General features: G+C 40.4%; 1 protein-coding gene across 1 annotated transcript in view; it reads right to left on the reverse strand.

The window, feature by feature from the left end:
• Cops2 (COP9 signalosome subunit 2) overlaps positions 1–19,866 on the reverse strand; it is a 257,228-nt gene that overhangs the window by 2,376 nt on the left and 234,986 nt on the right. Inside the window, exons 3-13 of the mRNA XM_051144546.1 lie at positions 16,301–16,414; positions 14,856–14,933; positions 11,866–11,991; positions 9,346–9,435; positions 9,155–9,232; positions 7,052–7,226; positions 6,392–6,570; positions 6,231–6,283; positions 3,836–3,933; positions 2,503–2,585; positions 1,433–1,491 (exon numbers count right to left, since the gene is read on the reverse strand). Of these exons, the coding sequence (XP_051000503.1) occupies positions 1,433–1,491; positions 2,503–2,585; positions 3,836–3,933; positions 6,231–6,283; positions 6,392–6,570; positions 7,052–7,226; positions 9,155–9,232; positions 9,346–9,435; positions 11,866–11,991; positions 14,856–14,933; positions 16,301–16,414 (1,133 nt within the window). The remainder of the gene's footprint in view (positions 1–1,432; positions 1,492–2,502; positions 2,586–3,835; positions 3,934–6,230; positions 6,284–6,391; positions 6,571–7,051; positions 7,227–9,154; positions 9,233–9,345; positions 9,436–11,865; positions 11,992–14,855; positions 14,934–16,300; positions 16,415–19,866) is intronic.

Consider the following 19,866-nt stretch of genomic DNA (forward strand, 5'->3'; position numbering starts at 1 on the left):
ACACGCCATACAGCCAAACAAAACACCAACAAAATACACAAAATCAAAACCCCAAACCCACTTGCCTACTTAAAATGAGTGAGTGAATTTAGTGTAAGTTATAACATTTACTGCCTTATTCAATTCTTAAAAGACACCAGATCTCGGCTCAGCTACCATTTTTCACCAGGCTGACACATCATGAAAGGCAATGACACCTGCCATGCTTTCAAAGCACACTGCTTTTAATAACATTAAAAACTGTTTTGTAACAGATAGTGCTTACACCCTATAGGCTGGACTTTTAATCCCAGCACTTGGGAGGCAGAGGCAGACAGCCTGGCCTACTGGCCTACATAGTAAATCCCAGGCCAGCCAGAGCTATACAGTGAGACCCTGTCTCTCTGTCTCTGTCTCTCTCTCTCACACACACACACACACACGAAGAAAGGAAAGAGGAAGGGAAGGGAGGGAGGGAGAGAGAGGGAGAGAGAGAGAGAGAGAGAGAGAGAGAGAGAGAGAGAGAGAGAGAGAAAGAACCTATGCAGAAAATTATCTATATGAATAGGTGTATGCCACAGCACACACGTGAAGGTAAGAGTACAACTTTGGGAGTTGGTTCTTTCCTTTCCCCATGGCACCTTGAGGTCTTTCTCAGGCTGTCAGGCTTTTGCAGAGTGCTTTAACCTGTTAAGCCATGTCACTGGCCCAGTAAGCAATTTCTTAGCAGTGTGTAAGTCATATACAGAGAGGCCTGGCTAAAAGAGGACTTGGAACTTTTCCATAGATCATATGTTCAGTATGTTCATTCGTTTACAGAAGAAATCACCATATGTCTTCTACTAGAAAAATCATAGCCACAGTGGTTTTTACTATAAATCAACAATTGAGTTGCTATCCCTGCCATCACTGTACAAAGTTCACGGTTACTGTGGTGTCTGATAGAGAAGCTCATACATTGCACACTTAGTTCCCAGCTGGAGAAACTGTTTGGGAAGGATTAGAAACTGTGTCCTGGGGATGGGCTTTAGGTCTCAGAAGACCGACTCTGCCTCCTGCTTGCCAGTGAAAATGTGAGCTCTCAGCGGCTGTCCGTCACCATGGAGTCTTTCGCTCTGAAACCACAGCCCAGTTAAATGCTTTCTTTTCTAAGTTGCCTTAGTCTCGGTGTTTTATGACACCAACAGAAAAGTAACTAACATGGTTCCTAGAGTCTTGCAGTTTTAAAAAATTGTCAAGGGGGCTGGAAAGAGGGGTGAGTGGTTAAGAGCACTTGCTGCTCTTCAGGAGGACCTGAGTTTAGTCCCAGCACTGATGTTCTGTGCCTCACAACCATTTGCAGCTCCAGCTCCTGAGTGTCTAGCACCCCCTTCCAGCCCCCACAGGCACGTGCACGTCTATAGACACACCAGACACACTAATCTAAACAAGGAAAAAGCTGCAAAGTACTTACTTATCCAGTATGCACTGCACCAGCAAGCTTTCCACATCAGCTACATCTATGTTTAGCTCCTAAGACGAAATGTTATATCATTTTACTAGTTAACACTTAAAAAAGACTTCATTATTTTATATAATCATATAGCTTTAATCTATACCACTGAAACATTAATAAAGGAGGTTTTATTTTTGCCCCTTCTTTACTACAATGGTGATTTAACCCAGGGGCCCCCACACTAGGGCCCCTTTGTGAAGAGCATATTTTTCTGATGATCCTGGGCGCTGAACCTAGATCTTGCTCATACACTATACCACTGAGCTACATCTCAACTCTCCTTGCACATTTAAGATGGGTTTCAGTAAGTCAGCCAGGCTGGCTTAAATTTACTCTGTAGCCAAGTGGACCATGAACTCACAATCTTCCCACCTTAGCCTCCTGAACAGCTGGGATTAGACTTATGCTCCCAGGCTTGGCTTGGGATTCTAGACAGATCTACTATCACACAAGAATGTACTGTAGGCCAGTGCTCTGCCCACGCTCTGCCCGCACTGCCCTCTCCTGGGCCTGGGGTGCACGCCTACTAGGCTTGGAATTGGGACTTTACTAACGCTTCGCCCCTTTCTGCTGGAGAATAAGGGGATCTTAGAAACTGAGTGATTTTTTAATCTCTCTTATACATTAAAGCTCTTCTCTATTAAAACAATTTACATTAAGTAAACTGAAAAATTCACATTAAATTTCAAGCCTTGGCTGGGTGTGGTGGCTCAAACCATAACTTGGCACTTGGAAGGCAGAGGAGCAAGAGGACTAGGAGTTCAAGATCATCCTCAGCTATAGAGTATTACTGAGTGCATACACACACCCACACCCACACCCACACCCCCCTACCTCACACTCACTCTCTATGAAGTTAGCCTGGGCTACATGAAACCCATGCCTCAAAAATCCAAAGTGAAATCTGAAAGTTATATTCTACTTAACAAAACAAAACAAAACAAAACCTACATGTCCAAACAAAACAAAAACAAAGATAGGTATACTGCAATTGTAGGCACAAATCATAAACACTAAAATCCAAATACCTTAGAAATAAAAGGAATATGTATTCTTGTGTAAGGCTTTATTAACTTTATGAGCACTTGTGTCCTGATGTTTCGTAAAAGCTCTGAAACACAAAGAGAGAAAATGTATTTGTAACTGTAAATGCTTTATGATGGACGTAAGTACAAGCCATCTTAACTAGACGATTTACCGTCCCAAACCATTTTGCTTTATAAAGACACAGGGTATTTAGATTTTTAAAATCCAGGTGTGACAGAAGCATGGTCTGATTAAAATCTCTCCCAGTCTCTTGCTCTCTGATTATGTTAATGTTGCAATTCTAAAATACTTCTGTCTTCTGTACATTCCACTGTGCATTGTTTCCTTAACATTTAACACACTTGAGAAGTTCTGGCTCACACTAGCTGAGTTACTCTTGTCTGAGGGCTCTCAGTCTCGTGCACTTTCATAAACTCCCATATATAACCCTCATTATGTAGCTCCAGCTGTCCCAGAACTCAAGAGATGCACTTGCACCTGCCTAGTTCCTAGTGCTTGGTCCATATGCAATTCTTTACACACAATTATCTTTAAAAAAAAAAAAAAAAAAAAGAAGACTAGACTGAAGTTCACAGACAATGCTTTTATATTTTTCTATTTTTACAACAAAGTACAGTATTATTCCAGGCTCATTAAAAAAAAAAAAAAAAAATCTGTTGGATGGGAGAGGAAAAAAAAAAGCAAACTAAGGAATAATTTTCTGATGCATTTAACATTTAAATATTTTTGTGGACTGCTCCCAAAAGTCATTTAAAAGCACCCTCAATAATTTTTTGTTTTTTGTTTTTCAAGTCAGGGCTTCTCTGTGTAGCCTTGGCTGTCCTAGAACTTGCTCTATAGACCAGGCTGGCCTCAAACTTTATGCAGCCTCTGTCTCCTGAGTGCTGGGATTAAAGGCGTGGGCTACCACTGCCCAGCCCTCAATAGTTCTTACTAGATGAGAGCAGTGGGGCTGTCAGAGGCCCCAACTCAGAAACATTGTCTGTCTGTGGCAATTCAGCACAACTTACTAAGCCTTACTCACTCTAAGAAAACTTCCCAATGTTACCTTACATGCTGAGGGAAACCCATCTCTGCATCATCTATGGGTCCAGTATATTTTCACAGCTTTTTGACAAACCTTAAAAATTAGGTTGACTCTAGCCAGGTGTGGTGGTGCATGCCTTTAATCCTAGCACTTGGAAGGCAGAGGCAGGCAGATCTCTGTGAGTTCGAGACCAGCCTCATTTAAAAAGTGAGTCCAGGACAGCCAAGGCTACACAGAGAAACCCTGTCTCAAAAAACAAAAATGATTTTAGGCAGCCAACAACATACCTTCAATGTGTTCTCTTATGAATGGGTCATCCATGATGTTGCTGTGATTTGTTTTCAGAATCTTTTCAAATTCAGTGATGTCATTATTCTGATAGGCACTAACAGAAAAAAAGTATAAACATTGCCACATATGAAGTAATGAACCAAAACATAATCCAGAGTCTATGTCTCATATACACAAGAACCTAAGTTTTATTACTGTTTCTATCATAGAAGTTAAAATTAAGTACACACAAAAATAGCCTCCCCCAAAACCCCATTTCCAGCACCAAATAAACAACCCCCAAAACTTGAATGCTTTTTTGTTTTCTAAAGGAAAGAATCAATCATTTTGTTTGGGGGAGGGGATGTTACACAGATACATTAGTAATTTAACAGAATCTCAAATCTTGGCTTTGTTCAAAGTTGATAATAAAATGTTTATTATTTTAGTTGATGTTTTCAAATTAAATTGTGCAGTTCTGATCCCTAATTGTTCTTAATGGAAGAAACCAGGTTTCATGCACATTACTCAACAAAGGAGCACGGCCTTAGCTTTCAAATAAGAAAGCATATCCTTTCTGAAAAAAATCCAGGAAATACAGCTTCCTAATTATTATCTTCTAGAAAGCCACCAGCAACTGCAAACACTTTTCAGAAGGCTCGGTTCTCTAATCTTTCTAGCCTTAAAGTCCCACCAACCTATACAGCACAAACACGAGTGACAGAAATGCCAAATGAGCACACACAGAGGATGCAGTGATGGAACCTCCTGTTGCAGAAGGTCAGAGGCTGATTTATGTCTCTAATTCTCCTTAGGGATCTGGCATCTACTTGAAACAACTGTGTAAGGCACTATGGGATTGCTAAAGGTGCTGAGAAGGAAGAAGCCAACCTTCTGGATACGGCACCACTGTGTGCTTTACATGTAAGACATATCATCAACCATTCTGCACGCCCTCTGCTGTGCTTCCATCTGTTGGGTCGCAATGTCACTTCATGTTAGGGGCAGGTGATTCAACTGCTTCAACAGCAAATACTTTCCTCTAGTCTGCTGGCAACTGACTAGGAAGATAAAATTAGGAAGTATTACTTTCTTACCTACCCCAACACACTGTAATGCACAACAGGAGGCTACTTCCAAGTGGTGAAAGCATTGCACACATGTGTTATCTTACACTTGCATACGCCTGCATTTTAGCGATAAGAAATTTCCCCCTTAAGTAGATTTTATTTTTAGTTCTTGCTTGGGTAAAAATGTATCATTACAATACATTTTTTGAGTTCCACTACAGATGCTTCACTGGGGTAATAAGACATAATAAATACAGCATAATTACTACTTTCTAAAAGTGTGATAAAGCAGTTCTTTAATGTATTTTATTATACTTAATAAAAACTTTCATTATTTCCTTAGTTTTAATTGATGCTTAACAAGCCACTGCTATAAACAAAATATTTTAAAAGTATTCTTAATGTTAAACATATTTTTTAAGTATTTTAATGTTAATTTGTGGTCAACCCAAGATAATGTAACAAATGCAGATAAATAAAACCTCTTGAAAAAAGATTGGAGGAGTCCCCTCTCACAATTAAAACCAACCTGATCCATCAAACATTAAAATAAATTTAAAATGCATGCAATGGGAGAATATTTAGCAATGCAAAGTATTTATAGAAAACCTTCTCCCAAACACTTGATTTTCACTTAGGGCTAAAACTGAAGTTTCTTTTTCTTTTTTGAGGCCAGGTCTTACTGTGTAGCTCCAGCTAATCTGCAACTAACTATGTAGACCAAAATAGCCTCAAACTCAGAGATCCACCCACTTCCATCTCCTGAGTACAGGGATTAAAGGTGTGCAGCACTAGGCCTTGCCCTCAAAGTTTTTTGTTTTAATATAATTTTTACCTTGTCATGGAGCAAGTATGCTTTTTATGCCTCTTATGAAAATTCTTGATTTATCTTGGGCCAATTCATAATTTATTTTAGACTTAAGGTAGTCAGAGGCATTGAAAAAGTTTTGAGACAAAGGCAGTTAAAACTGTCATGTATATCACACACAAACACATGGTTAGTAAGAAAGCAAACAAAAGGTAAGTAAATAAAATAAATAAATAAATAAAAAAGCAAGCTGGTCTAGTGTATAGGCTTGAAAGAAGACAAAGCACTAGGATCACAAGTTCAAGGCCAACTGGAAAGAAGGAAAAAAACAAACAACAAAACCAATGAAATTTTATACATAGTTCATGACTAACAGAAGTAGCATAATGGTTTCAAGAGATAAAAAGACATGAACTTTTGTGCCTTTTACAGAAACAGACAGATGCTGACTGTCAACTATTCTCTCCTGTTGTCTGCCCCTCCCCTCTGTGAGCTGTTATAAAGGGGTTTGCCTTAGGGAAACATAAGCCTTACCTTACTAAATTTGTCATTGCTAGAATTTCTGGATCATTTTTATACGGCTTGGCCTAACAGAAAAACAAAACAAAAACAAATTATGTACACATACTCAATGAGTGCCTCTTATTCCCAAAAAGGTAATCAGCTAATAAGAGGAATGAAGAAAGCAGTCATACCTCTTGTGAGTCAAACGGATTTATTCCTGATTTCATTAGCATATTTGCTAAGACCAAATATTTTAAACAAGTGGTTCGTCTTGGGCTTCCTGATTCATCATAATTTTTGAAAGCTTCAAAAAAATCAGTGTGTGCCTTTTCAAATTCACCTTCTCTCAAATGCATTTTACCACCGCATTCTGTAAAGAGCAGAACAGGAGAGAAAAAAAAGGACATTCTGTTTTTCAAGATTAGCTTATGAAGACCAAATGAAAGCTACCGCATTGGCTTTTAACTGTTATGTCCTGCACAGCAGTAGGCCAGCAGAGCCCCAGTTTTAACTGTATGCTCTACACGGCAATAGTCCAGGGTAGCCCGAGTTTACATGTTCATCCTATAAAGCACATTCACTGAATACCAGCTGTCAACGCAAATACTTACAGCTTTTACTGAAGAAGAAGTCATCTTTTATGTCATTACAAGTCAGGAGGGGAACACTGATATGTGACTTTTCTAAATAGTACCTTTACTACCGTGACCTTAAGACAAGAAAGCGCGCTGGTTTCTAACAGACTATTTTAAGGCTTTCACACTTTCCCATTTACTGTCAGTAAAGCTAGAGGGACTCAGTCCCATGCAGTGACCATGATCTTCCCTCCTACCCTTTTGGCCCCAACTTGCCTCTGATGACACCCATGATGAGGGGGTGAGGGATGGCAGACTTGATGTGAAGTGACTGCTCATACAGCGCTTTAAGCTTCTTGTTATTCTTCTGGGCCGTGTACATCTGGATTTCCAAAGCATAGATTTCTAATAACTGGGTACCTTTTTTCAGGTCATCTTCTCCATCATCAGTCTAGGAAAACACATATTTTAGTCAAGACAGAGTGTAAAGACAACTGAGTAACTTTTATTAGTGTTAACCAGGGAACCTTAAATCCTCTGTGTGGAAACGCATTACCGATTGTAATGCATCATGGCTAACTGTATCATGACCAAAGGAACCTTCACAGACTCTTACTATACTGTTGGGAAAAGGGGGCCAGAAGTTTCTGTGTGTATAAAAAGTATATATATATATATTTTTTTTAAAGAAAAACAATTTGTGTGTGTTACGTATGTGTGCTTACGCATGCCTGTGGATGTTAGAGAGGAACACTGGGTTTATCATTTGCTGCCTTATCTTTTGAGACAGGGTCTCTCACTGAACCTAAAGCTCACTGTTTCCTAGTTAGGCTGGTGGCCAGCAATCATCCTTAGACCCTGCCCCAGCTTATGGGTTACAGGCATACATGGTCACGCTGACCGCTGTCAGTGGGTGATGTGGATCTACATTTCTGCCTGCCTAACAAGTGTTCTTACTTACTGAACCATCTCCCCGAGACCAGTAATAATATTTGGTGTTGGTAGACCTTTGCTGCCAAAGCCATCCATCCTCCTCATGGTGGAGGAGAAAAGTGATTACCACAAGTTGTCCTCTGACTTTAACATGCACTCTACAGCATGTACATGCTTGTATACCCCACACTCACTTAAGTGTAATATTTTTAGCTAGGAAGTATACTGATTGTTTTCCTTTGCAACTGCTTTAGAGCCATATATTCAATCAAAACACACTTCCTGAACCTTCCTTTGGTATTTCAAGAAAATCACATGATAACCTCAAAAAGATGTTCTCTAAATGTGAACCTTAGATTACATACAGCCAATAGTTATATAGTTATAATTATTACTAGACAAAAAGCATACACTAAACCAAATTTGTTGTTTGAATTTTTGAACTTAAAATACAGTTTGGTTATCCATTAATAAATCATAACCAGATTACCATGCGCCTGTCTCAACATAATTTCTCTCCTATTAGACACATTAAAATACACAAAATCTAATATAGCTGGTGCTACATCGGATTGCAGACATATACAATAGAACTTCAAATTTTATCTGAGAATATACGCTACAAATGCTATACAAAAAAATGTCATATATTAGAATATAAAATATCTTTGTTATTTTTATTTATAAAGTTGTTCCCCCTGGGCTGAAGAGATGGCTCAGTGGTTAAGAGAACTGTCTGCTCTTCTAGGGGTCCTGAGTTCAACTGCCAGCAACCACACAGTGGCTCACACCCATCTGTAATGAGATCTGGTGCCCTCTTCTGGCATGCAGGCACACCGAAGGCAAGAATATTGTACATATAAAACAAACAAATAAATCTTAAAAATTTTGTCCTCCAATATTCTTAATGAGAATAAGTAGAGACCAAGGGTTACAACATATTACAAGGGGCTCTTTTGTTCCATGATAACTACTTATCATTCCATAAAGGATCAGAATTAAAACTATCATTTAGACCAGTGGTTCTTAACCTGTGGGTCACAATTTGTTAGGGAGTCAGACAACCCAAGCCTTTCACAGGGTTGCATATCAGATATTCTACATATTAAATATTTATGATTCATACAAAATCATAGTTATGAGGTAGCAACAAAAATAGTAATAGTTGGGGTCACCGCAACATGAAGAACTGTATTAAAGGGTTGCATGCACATTAGAAAGGTTGAGGCATTGATTTAACAATGCAGAATTTAGAAAAAGTCACCCTTACCCTCAAGTAAAGGCTCCTTATACAGCCCAGGCTGGACTTGAACTCATGATCATGATCCTTTAAAAACTTATTTCTTTAAATTTTACTTTTGGGATGGGTGCTTCCGCACAAGCATCTCTAAACAATTGAGTACTATTACTTCATGTTTACATTTAGGAAAAAGGGAGGGGTGTTACCTGACAAGACTGATGTAACTGGCGTAAAATTTTTTGAAGCTTTCCATATTCTTCTCGTTCTAAATATAATTTTCCAAGCTGTAAAAAATTGGTTAAGATGAAAAGCTTTTAGCAGGAGGTATGTACACTTGGGGCACATCACTCAAGGCACCCGCCCACTCTTCAAAAGGAGGAACAAACGCAATTGTTACCTTTGTGTTTGTCTTAAACCACAGTCTATCATTCTTAGCATCTTTCAAAGCTTCCAGTGTTGTTTCATAAAATTCCTGCAGTAAATCCATCTGACATAAAAAATCAGAATTCTATAATTGTAAACAGCAAATTTGTACCTGTTAATAAAGTTAATTTGAACAAACTAAAAGTGCATCTTTGAACTTTAATACATGTAAGATACACTATTTGTTTCTTCCCAAATGTATTTTATAGTCCAAAACATTAAGAAAGTGCTAAGTTTACAAGTGCTAAGATGCTTCTGCTTGTTTTATAAAGCCAAGAAATATACTTTCTCATGTAAACTACATGGTTGTAAGTTCTAATACCATAATAGTCAGGCATATCCTTGCCAAGCTAAGCACTCATTTTATAGCAACAGAATGGCATGTACTCAATAGACATGCATTTTACTTACTCAGCTTGTACAATGTTCTATGGAGTGAGCAGCACAAACAGAGAGAGCACATGCAGCAGCCTTCCTCCTATCAAAAGGCTTTGTTCTTTTCTTTTGGGACAAGGTCTTATTCTGTTGACCAGGCTGGCCTGGAACTCTTGGTGACAGAGTCTACCTTCTCCTCCTCAGTGCCGGGATTACAGGCATGAGCCACCACATCTCAAGTATGTCTTAGAATAGCTTTTGTTTTCCCCTAGTGTAATTTTAGCTGGTGGTTTAATCACCAACAATTCACTAATCTGAGTGACTTTTCTTTTTCTTCCCTAAAATCCACTGTGGTATGCCGTCCTGAGTTCTTCTGCTCATCCTCTACTACTCAGCTTAGTTCCTGTATCTGAATCCCTAAATTCCTATGTAACAAAGCAGGAGGGGCTGGCGCTCTCAGGAAAGGCTACCTGTTCACTCAGGTCACTGAGTGCTACCCCACACAGTGTCTGTTCATCCTTTCCAAAGGCAACATACAGAAGAATACAATCTTTAAGTTTTAAAATTACTCAACTCTATTCCCCTAACATTTGGCATAACATTTATAAACAGAACACCAAAAGTGTTTTTATGACATTTGTTTGTACATGCACTCCAGGCTAGTCTCAAACTCACCTTGTTCCCAAGGATGGCCTTGACCCTTGTTCCCATTGCCCCTCCTGTCAAGCCCTGGGATCACAGGTATGTACCACCAGCCAGGCTGGCCTCAAACTCATTATAGAGCACATTGTCCATGTTCCTCACTCTAGGACTATCCCCATTAAATGACAAGGCTTCTTTTCCCCTATTCCCAGAATAGATGTGGAAAATACAAAGTATGGCAACAAACTATCTCAACATCTGGCTAAAAAGAAATGTGTGTGAGAGAGGCTGACCCTGGGAACACTGGTCAGGAGTACAAAGAGACACTAAATGATATAGAGAACATCCTGTGTTCAAATACCAGCTTTAAAAAAAAAAATTCAGGGGGCTGGAGAGATGGCTCAGAGGTTAAGAGCACTGACCGCTCTTCCAGAGGTCCTGAGTTCAATTCCCAGCAGCCATATGGTGGCTCACAACCTTCTATAATGGGATCTAATGCCCTCTTCTGTCATGCAGGTGTACATGCAGGCAGAGCACTATATACCTAATAAATAAATCTTTAAAAAAATGAAAAAAATTCAAATGAAAATGATCTCAGAAAAAAAAAGGATGAACGAAATACAATCAATTATCATAACCTTTGTTAACCACCACATTCTAGAAGAACCAATCTCCCTTGTCCATCTCCCTTTCCACCTTTCCTTTGTCAGCTACCACCATGCACCCTTGATAGAAACGTTTATAGAACGCCTACACAGACTGACACAGGACAAGTTCTTAAGAACTTCAATCAAATATCACAACTTGTAGCTGATGTGTGACTGTGTTCAGTATTTAACACCCCCAATGGCTGAAGTGAAGGCTTGGGGTACAACTTCAAAGGGAATGCCTGTCTAGCATGTTCAGTACTGTAAGTTCGGATACAGATACAATTTCATCAAGAACAGAGCTATAATAGCGGCTGTATGGAATCTGAATAGAATACAAGTCTGCCCAAGTTATTTACAGGTAAAATTTAAGGATTTAGAGATACTAAAGGAGATTAGCCTGGATTTGTTGCCTTTAAATGTTAATTAGTACCAGAATTAAGAAAACAGAACTTTTTGTTGTTGTTGTTGTTGTTTTTCAAGACAGGGTTTCTGTGTATCTGTGTAGCCTTGGCTGTCCTAGACTCACTCTGTAGACCACAGAGATCCATCTGTCTCTGCCTCCCAGAATGCTAGGATCACAGGCACGTGCCACTATGCCCCGCTAATGCATTACTTTTGAAACACACTAATAATTAGTAAATAGGCCTTTTCTTTAAAACAAAACAAAGCCTTAGCAGGCATAATGACATATGCCTGTCTATCAGCACTTGGAGGAAAAGGGGATATAAGTCTGGGAGCCCTGGGCCACCACAGAGCACCTCAAACCCACAAAAACATTACTATAAATAACACACTGATAGTATCAGGATGGAAAACTCAAGTCTAACCTGTTTGGAAGTGGAGATATAATCAAGAATAGAATTAATGGACTTTTCAGAATAGTTCCTGGTGACTGCACTCCGAATATAGGTCAATAGTTGCTTATATCTGTTCATCATTTCTGGGAAGTTTGTCTGTGAAGAAAGGAAAACGCATGGTTAGAGACATACAAGTGTGCTGCTACCCATGTGCACAAGACGAGGGCCCAGCACATATCACTGCCCATTAAACTGGACCTGGCACGATTCATGAAATGCTCTTGTAAAGGAGGAAGAACACTACAGACATGTTACCTTACATATGAGATGACACAAATGTCAGACTTCTGCCTACTAAACAGATAAAATATGTACATGTTCGAAGTCTCAAACATTACTCTTCACTGCACAACACATTCGATTAAGAAACTACTAAAATATGTATTAAATGAAAACAGATTATAATTTTTGAAATGTTATGGCCAATAGTTATGCAGATAGCAACTATTTCTCCCTTAAATAAAGATTCACCTTAACTTTTTGTTTTGTTTTTCAAGACAAGGTTTCTCTGTGTAGCCTTAGCTATTCTGTACTCAATTCGTAGAGCAGGCTGGCCTCGAACTCATTGCGATCCACCTGCCTCTGTTTTCCAGAGTGCTGGGATTAAAGCTGTGGCTTGCCCTAACTTTTCTAACAAGAGTTACATGTTTTATTTCTCCCTTAAACTGGCTGGTATTCTATGAGGTCAAAGACTCACTTCAAGTCCCAGAACTCATCTCACGTAAGAAAATCATACCAGGGACATAGGGAGGAGAAATTGTGCTCTAAATCTCTCTTTGCTTTGTTTTGTTTTTTTTCAATTAAAAGAAAGAAAATCATCCCATACAGGGCCCTACTCCAAGGTAGACACAGTTACTGCTGCCATTGCAATATTATGTTGTATGCTTGTTTATAGACTGCTTTATATTATTATTCCAGGAAACAGGAAAGATCTGTAAAATCAAAGGGCTACTAATAAAATGTCCAGCAGTTCAGTATTTGGGGAGTATGTTGTGTAAATCAATTTTGGAATTTAACTGTATAGTCTGGCCCACACCCTACAATCTCTTATTGCTAATAACCTGTTTTATTGAGTTGTATAAGGAATGGTTGCACTGGCATGTACAGTTGACATTCAGCACTTAATGTTTTTAATTAATTAAAATCTGTGCCCCATCACCTGCTGCTTCATCTATGTTTCTCAAAAATTTAATTTAAATATAGGAAATACTGGTGTAATCTTACAAAAACAAACAGAAAGCACAGGGGCTTTGTGCAACAAAAACACACTTCCAGGAGTAGAACCAGAAAGGGTGAATGCAACACAGATGATTTTCCTTCGTTAGCTAGATTTAAATGAAATATATAAAATAGTAACTGTACAACTTTTGAGCAGTTGTTATTTGGGAGCAAAGACTTATGCTAAAACATTTTCTGATAGTTTTGGCAGGAGAGGCTCAGGGAGCCACTCTTACTAAGGGTCGGAGAGTACATCTGAATGAGACTATAGAGTGTAATAAGCCAGGCCTGATGGCGTGGAATCAAAGCCCTAACTAGAGAGGGTTCAACTGCAGATAGATGGGATCAGAGAAATGACTAGACAGGCAGGAGGCACCTGGAAATCTAGAAACCAGAAACAGGAAGTAGTAACCAGCTTCTATATGGATTCTAGATTGGATTCAGGTCTCCCTCTGCTTACGAAGCAAGTTTATTTTTCTCTTTTTGGTTTTTCAAGACAGGGTTTCTCTGTGTAACAGCCCTGGCTGTACTGGACTCACTTTGTAGACCAGGCTGGCCTCGAACTCACAGAGATCTGCCTGCCTCTGCCTCCTGAGTGCTGGGATTAAAGGGCTGTGCAACCACGCCTGGCTGTGAAGCAAGTCTTTATTGAAAAAATGATCTCCTACTCCCTTCCCTCCACCCTTCACTTTTGTTTGGCCAGTTCTGTGAAAGTGCATCACGGCACATCCAGCTTGCCTATGAATCATCAGCAGGGTATGATGAGTACTAAATGCCTGCTGTTGTTACAGGTGCTGAGAACAGAACAGGGGAAACAAAGCCCTGGTCTCATAGGCACTGACAGCTTACTGATGGGGAAGGGCAGAGAAAAGTCAATGAATAAATATGTCACAAAGACCAGAACCAGCAGAGGCGGCCAACTGATGGGCAAATAGCATTTGAGCAGAGCCATACGGCTGAGAGAAGAGCATCTAAGACAGAGGCGGCGGTGAAGACATCTCTGAGGCCATGGTAAGGATTTTGGATTTTACTGAGGGGCAATAAGGCCCACAGGAAATCTAAAGGGAAGGATGACACCCTATGAGTTGTATATTAAAAGGATAACTGCTACCTGTGAGAATAAGCGCAGTAGATAAGGATGGATGCCAGACTAGCTAACAGGCCACTGCAACAACGTAGGTGGGAGATGACGCTAGCTTGGACTAGAGCAGCACAGGTGGAAACTTTACACTAGGCATCTTCTGCCGGTACTCAGGCCTTCTTGATGGGTAGGAAGAGAGATAACAGAGCTGTAGGGCACAATGCTGAAGTACTTGGCCCCAGTCTTGGCAATAAACAGAGTCTTTGAAACTCCAAAATAAACTTCTAAAGTAAGTTTTAAAAAAGTCACCCTACAAATAATGCACCTGTAAATATGCAGTAACACACACAAGACACACCTAAAGGATAAGCTCTTCATACAAAAAACCTTTTTACAATTCTTTGTCAAATTAAAAAAACTTAGCACTGAAAAGAGAGGACACAGGAGGGGCTGGAGGGAGGAAAAGAGAAGAAATGATGACTTTAATTAGAATTTTAAAAATTAAGAAAAGATCAGTACTGATGTGACCCTCATTTTGCAGTCCACACCCAGGAAGATGTCAATGTAATGACTTTAGAGAAGGAGCCGTACGGGGCCCTGGTGCAGGAGGCTTGCATGCAGTCACTCACGGGAGTGCCATTGCTCTTAGAGTAAATCTTACCAACTTGAAGTTAATCTTGATCATCTGTTTCAGTGCTTTGAACCCCCATTCTCCTTTCTCACCTTCAAGCTCCAAAACCTATAATGGGAAGACATCTTTAGTTTTAGTTTCTGAATGACACCTAAGCTAAGTCTAACTCTTGAATTAATTTTGTAAGATAGTCATGAAAAATATTTTCTCCCAAATTTCACTAGTTGTCACTGCAATTTTAAAAAGGACTTAAAAGACAAACGTCTTGGGACTCTTGGGTGAGTGAGCTGACTCTTAAGCTGTCACAGCAAAGGACTTAGTTGATGACACAGGCCCAGAAAGGACATGCCTACCTGAATGGAATGATCTGTATTAAGAAGTCAGAAAATAACTGATCTGTTGCCAGAAGCAACAAGAGTAAAGTGGAAATAGTGCTGACCACGAGACTGTTTCTCTAGTGTGGTTGTAGGACCACCTGCTTCACCGACAGCTTGGTTGGAAAAGAACATGGGAAACTTTCTGAAAGATATGTATTGTCCATAATGCCATCCGTCTGACAGAACAATCATAAGTATCACACACACACACACACACACACACACACACACACACACACACACACTTCTGAAATAAATCACTTCGGATTTACTATATCTTTTATGGTTTGGATTAAAAAAAAATGTTGTCTTGGGAGGCTGTGGAACCCTCAGAGGGTAGAGTCTAGCCACAGAAAGTCAATCACTGGAATTGAAGTTGGGGAGCTATAACTCAGCTCTATTTCAGGCCCCAGTCTCTCTCTGTGCTTCTTGGTTATCTTAGCTAACTTTTCTACTGCTGTGATAAAGACACCACGGCCAAGGCAACTTATAAAATTGCTTAATTTAGGTGTACAGTTTCAGAGGGTTGCACTCCATGATAGTGGAACAGGATATGAGAGCAGGGATAGCTGAAAGCTCATACCTTGATCCCCAAGTAGGAGGCAGAGAGAGAGAGAGAGAGAGAGAGAGAGAGAGAGGAGAGAGGGAAGAAGAGAGAGGTGAGAGGGAGAGAGAGAGAGAGAGACAGACAGAAACAGAGAGACAGAGAGAAGAAAAGACATTAAAATGGTATGAGCTTTTGGAACCTCAAAGCCTACCCCCAGTGACACACCTCCTCTTCCAAAGCCACACTGCTTACTCCTGGTCCAAGAGTTCCACCAACTGGGGACCAAGCATTCAAAGCTATGAGCTCACGGAGCCCACTCTTACTCAAGCCAATACACTGGCCCACTGAGGTGGAAGACTCCGAGCAACACGATCTGGCCAGCACAGCCTCCCTACTATGAGAGACTACTGCACCCTAGATAGTGAACTAAGGGAAATACTTCCAACCTTGCTTTTAGTCAGATATTTGGTTGTACCAATGAGAAAAGTAACGGACACAGCATCATTTAAAAAATAAACATTAAGACATAAAACCATTCAGAAAATAGAAACCTTCTGGAAGCTGCTTAGCGCTGCTTTTGGGTCATCTTCCTTCAGTGCTTTAGAATTATAGTACTGATTTTCCAAATCCACGTTGGGCTCAGAGTTGCTGTCTTCAGAGTACTCCTGTGTATTAGAGAGAGGGAGAGGGAATAAATGAGAAAAGGAAACTCAGATGGCACCATAAAAAGTGAATGCTGCTAGGATAAAAAAATTATTCTATTTTTGTATAAAATAAAACAACCTTCAACACTGATCTTATTTTAAAAATGGAGAAGGCAGGCAATGGTGGTGCATACCTTTAGTCCCAGAACTTGGGAGGCAGAGACAGGAGGATCTCTGAGTTCAAGGTTGGCCTGGTTTACAGAGTGAGTTCCAGGACAGCCAAAGCTGTGTGTGTGTGGAGGGGGGGAGGCAAAAAACAAACAAACAACAGCAACACCCCCCAAAATGCTCCAACCAAAACAATAAACATTTTTATTTTGAAAGAATAAAGTATAAAGTATATAATAAAATAGGAATTATTTTTATGTCTCAAACTAGAACTTCCAGAGGATGGAAAGGGGGAAGGGATAAAAGTGCTTGCTGTACAGCATGAAGAGCTAAGGTCAAACCCCTGACACAATATAAAGAACCAGGTACAACTGGACAAGAGCCTGTGACCCTCTTGTCACGTGGAGCAGTGAGACAGACAAGAGAGGAGAGTCGCTGGGGCTTATGGCTGCCAGCCTAGCCTCAGGTTAAGTGAGATGAAGAAACCTGACACCATCCTCGCAACTTCTGTGCGTCCACACACATGTGCATATGTTACACACACACACACACACACACACACACACACACACACACACACACACACAGAGACACACTAAGCAAGTTAAAAAAAAAACAACTTGCACTCTGAAATCAATGTATATTTTGTAATCCTCATTAATGGAATGATATCTTAGAAGTATTTAACTTTTGTTTATATTGCTTCTAATAGTATTTTTTTTTTTTTTTTGAGAAGGTTTCTCTGTGTATCCTTGGCTGTCCTGGACTCACTATGTAGATCAGGCTGGCCTCAAACTCACAGTGATCTGCCTGCCTCTGCCTCCTGAGTGCTGGGACCACGCCTGGCTTCTAATAGTACTTTTTAATCCAAACTTTCACTCTTGCTGTACTGCATTTTAGTAAGAATTGAATTTACATGGTGGAAAACTCTTCAAATGTTCACAGCTCCATTTTAGCTCACTTATTCGGATGTTACAAAGCTATCTGGACTGGTAAGGTGGCCTGGCAGGTGTGTGTGCAGGTCCGGGCACAGCTTGCCAGAGTCTCTCCTTCCACATGTGAGTTCCAAAACTGAACACAGGCTGTTAGGCTCTGTGGCAAGCCCGTTATACTGCTGAGCCATCTCACTGGCCCAGAAAGGTATTATTTTAGATGGCCACAAAATAAAGATGATTTCTCCTCACCTACATGTCATTCCAATGGGATAAGTTTATATAAAAAGAATAGTACTGGAGGGAAAGGAATAAACACAAGGATATGAATATTAGATATGTCTTAAATTCAAATACAGTTTATTTTTAAAAATACACATGAAATATTGTAAAGGCAGAGTAAAGAGTTCTTCACTGAGCACAGCACTTAGGAAGCTCAAAAGTATGGCAAAATGGCTTTTCTCAGTGAATGGCCTCTGCAGAGTGAGAACACAAATGGGTACTCACTGTCACAGAGTACAGACCTATGACATTCAGCCATTTTTATACTTGAAACTCCACAGGAACACTTCCTTTAGGGACAAGATCAAACTAGGTAGAAACCATATTTCATAGTGACTCATTTTCTTAACTCTTGTCTCTTACTATTAGCAAAAAGAATAAAGGTTAAAAAAAAAAATAACCTCTAGAGAATAAACCAACTGTCTATCACTGTGACCAACAGGACTGTAATAGTAACAGTCAAAGATGGGTTTGAAAAAGAAATGGGCCTATTTCCTAGAAGAAGTGTGAGGTAAGGTGTACAGCGCTGGCAAAAAGGGCACACGACACAAGGCAACACAAGAAACACTCGCAAGGACATTCCTGAGTCATCCTAACTCCTCATCCCTCAGTCACACACGTCTCTAACAAAGTTTACCTTCTCAGCTGTACCAGCCTTCCTGGCCTCTTTTTAGCCCTCAAGTTTCAACCTCATGTTCAACAGAATAATTTGCAAAAAATGTCTATGACTTAATATATTTAAAAAAAAAAAAAGACTTCTCATTGCCGACTAAACACACCAAAAGTAGTAAAATCTGACGCCTGCCCACATCCAGCGTCTCCTATGAACACTTCCCTCGTTCACACCACTGCAGCCACTCTGGCCTTTGCTCACAACTGTTCAAATGCCTTTCCACCTTCGCATGCTATTCCTCTCTTTGCATTTCTCATCGGTCACCTAGTATCTGGCTTTTTAATTTATTATTATTGCAGCTTAAAAAATTTTAAATTATTCACTTTATATCCCAACTGTAGCCCCTTCCCGTATCTCCTCCCAGTCCCACCCTCCCTCCCTTTCCCCTCCCCCTCCCCTAGTCCTCAGAAAAGGAGAGCCCTCCTTCCCTACCATCTGACCCTAGCCTGTCAAGTCTCATCAGGACTGCCTGTACCACCCTCTTCCTCTGTGGGCTGGCATGGCCACCCCGCCAGTGGAAAGTGACCAATGAGGAGTTGTCAGAGGCAGTCCCTGCTTCCAATACTATGGGGCTCACAGACAGACTGTGCTGCCTGTCTACTACACCTGAGCACAGGGTAGGTCCTCACTATGCATGGTCCTTGGTTGGTACATCAGTCCCTGTAGGTCCCCCTGGGCCCAGATTCCTTAGCTATGTTGTTCCTTGTGGAGCTCCTGTCCCCTTTAGATCCTTCTATCCCCCACTTTTTCCCTAAGTCACTAGCGCTCTGCCCCAAAGCTGGCTGTGAGTCTCAACATCTGCTTCAATCCCCTGCTGGGTGGAGTCTTTTAGAGGACCTCTACAGTAGGTGCCCATCCTGTTCCCTCTCTTCAAGCACTTCCGGTGTCTCTTCTAGTTGCACTTCTGAATGAACATTAAGCTTATTTAGTTTCTTTAGGTCTGTGGGTTCTAGTGTGGCTATCCTGTACTGTGTGGCTAATATCTGCTTATGAGTGAGTATATGCCATGTGTGTTTTTCTGGGTCTGGGGTACCTCATTCAGGATAGGATCTGGCTTCTTAAACTGTGGGTTATGATCCAATGTATCCAGGGTGGGGGATGTTCAACATGGGACAAATGAATGGGACCTGGATGTGAAGAGGGGATTTTACACACACACACACACACACACACACACACACACCATAGCTGAATACACAATGACCAAAACTGATAAGAAACCAAGCATGTTTTTTGGCAGCACTAGCCAGATTACAGTGTGTGACACCATTGCAAGCCTGGCTGTGACCATAAAAACTTGGCACTTTGCACTGCACATGCCAGTAAACAATGCCTTAGACACCTTGGCTCAGGCTTGACTGGTCCCTTTATTAAGTATAGTGTACACCTCACACACAGTCTTCTGCTCCTACAGAAAG

The sequence above is a fragment of the Acomys russatus genome, chromosome 4 (genome assembly GCF_903995435.1).
Source record: "Acomys russatus chromosome 4, mAcoRus1.1, whole genome shotgun sequence".
Classification (NCBI taxonomy): Eukaryota; Metazoa; Chordata; class Mammalia; order Rodentia; family Muridae; genus Acomys; species Acomys russatus.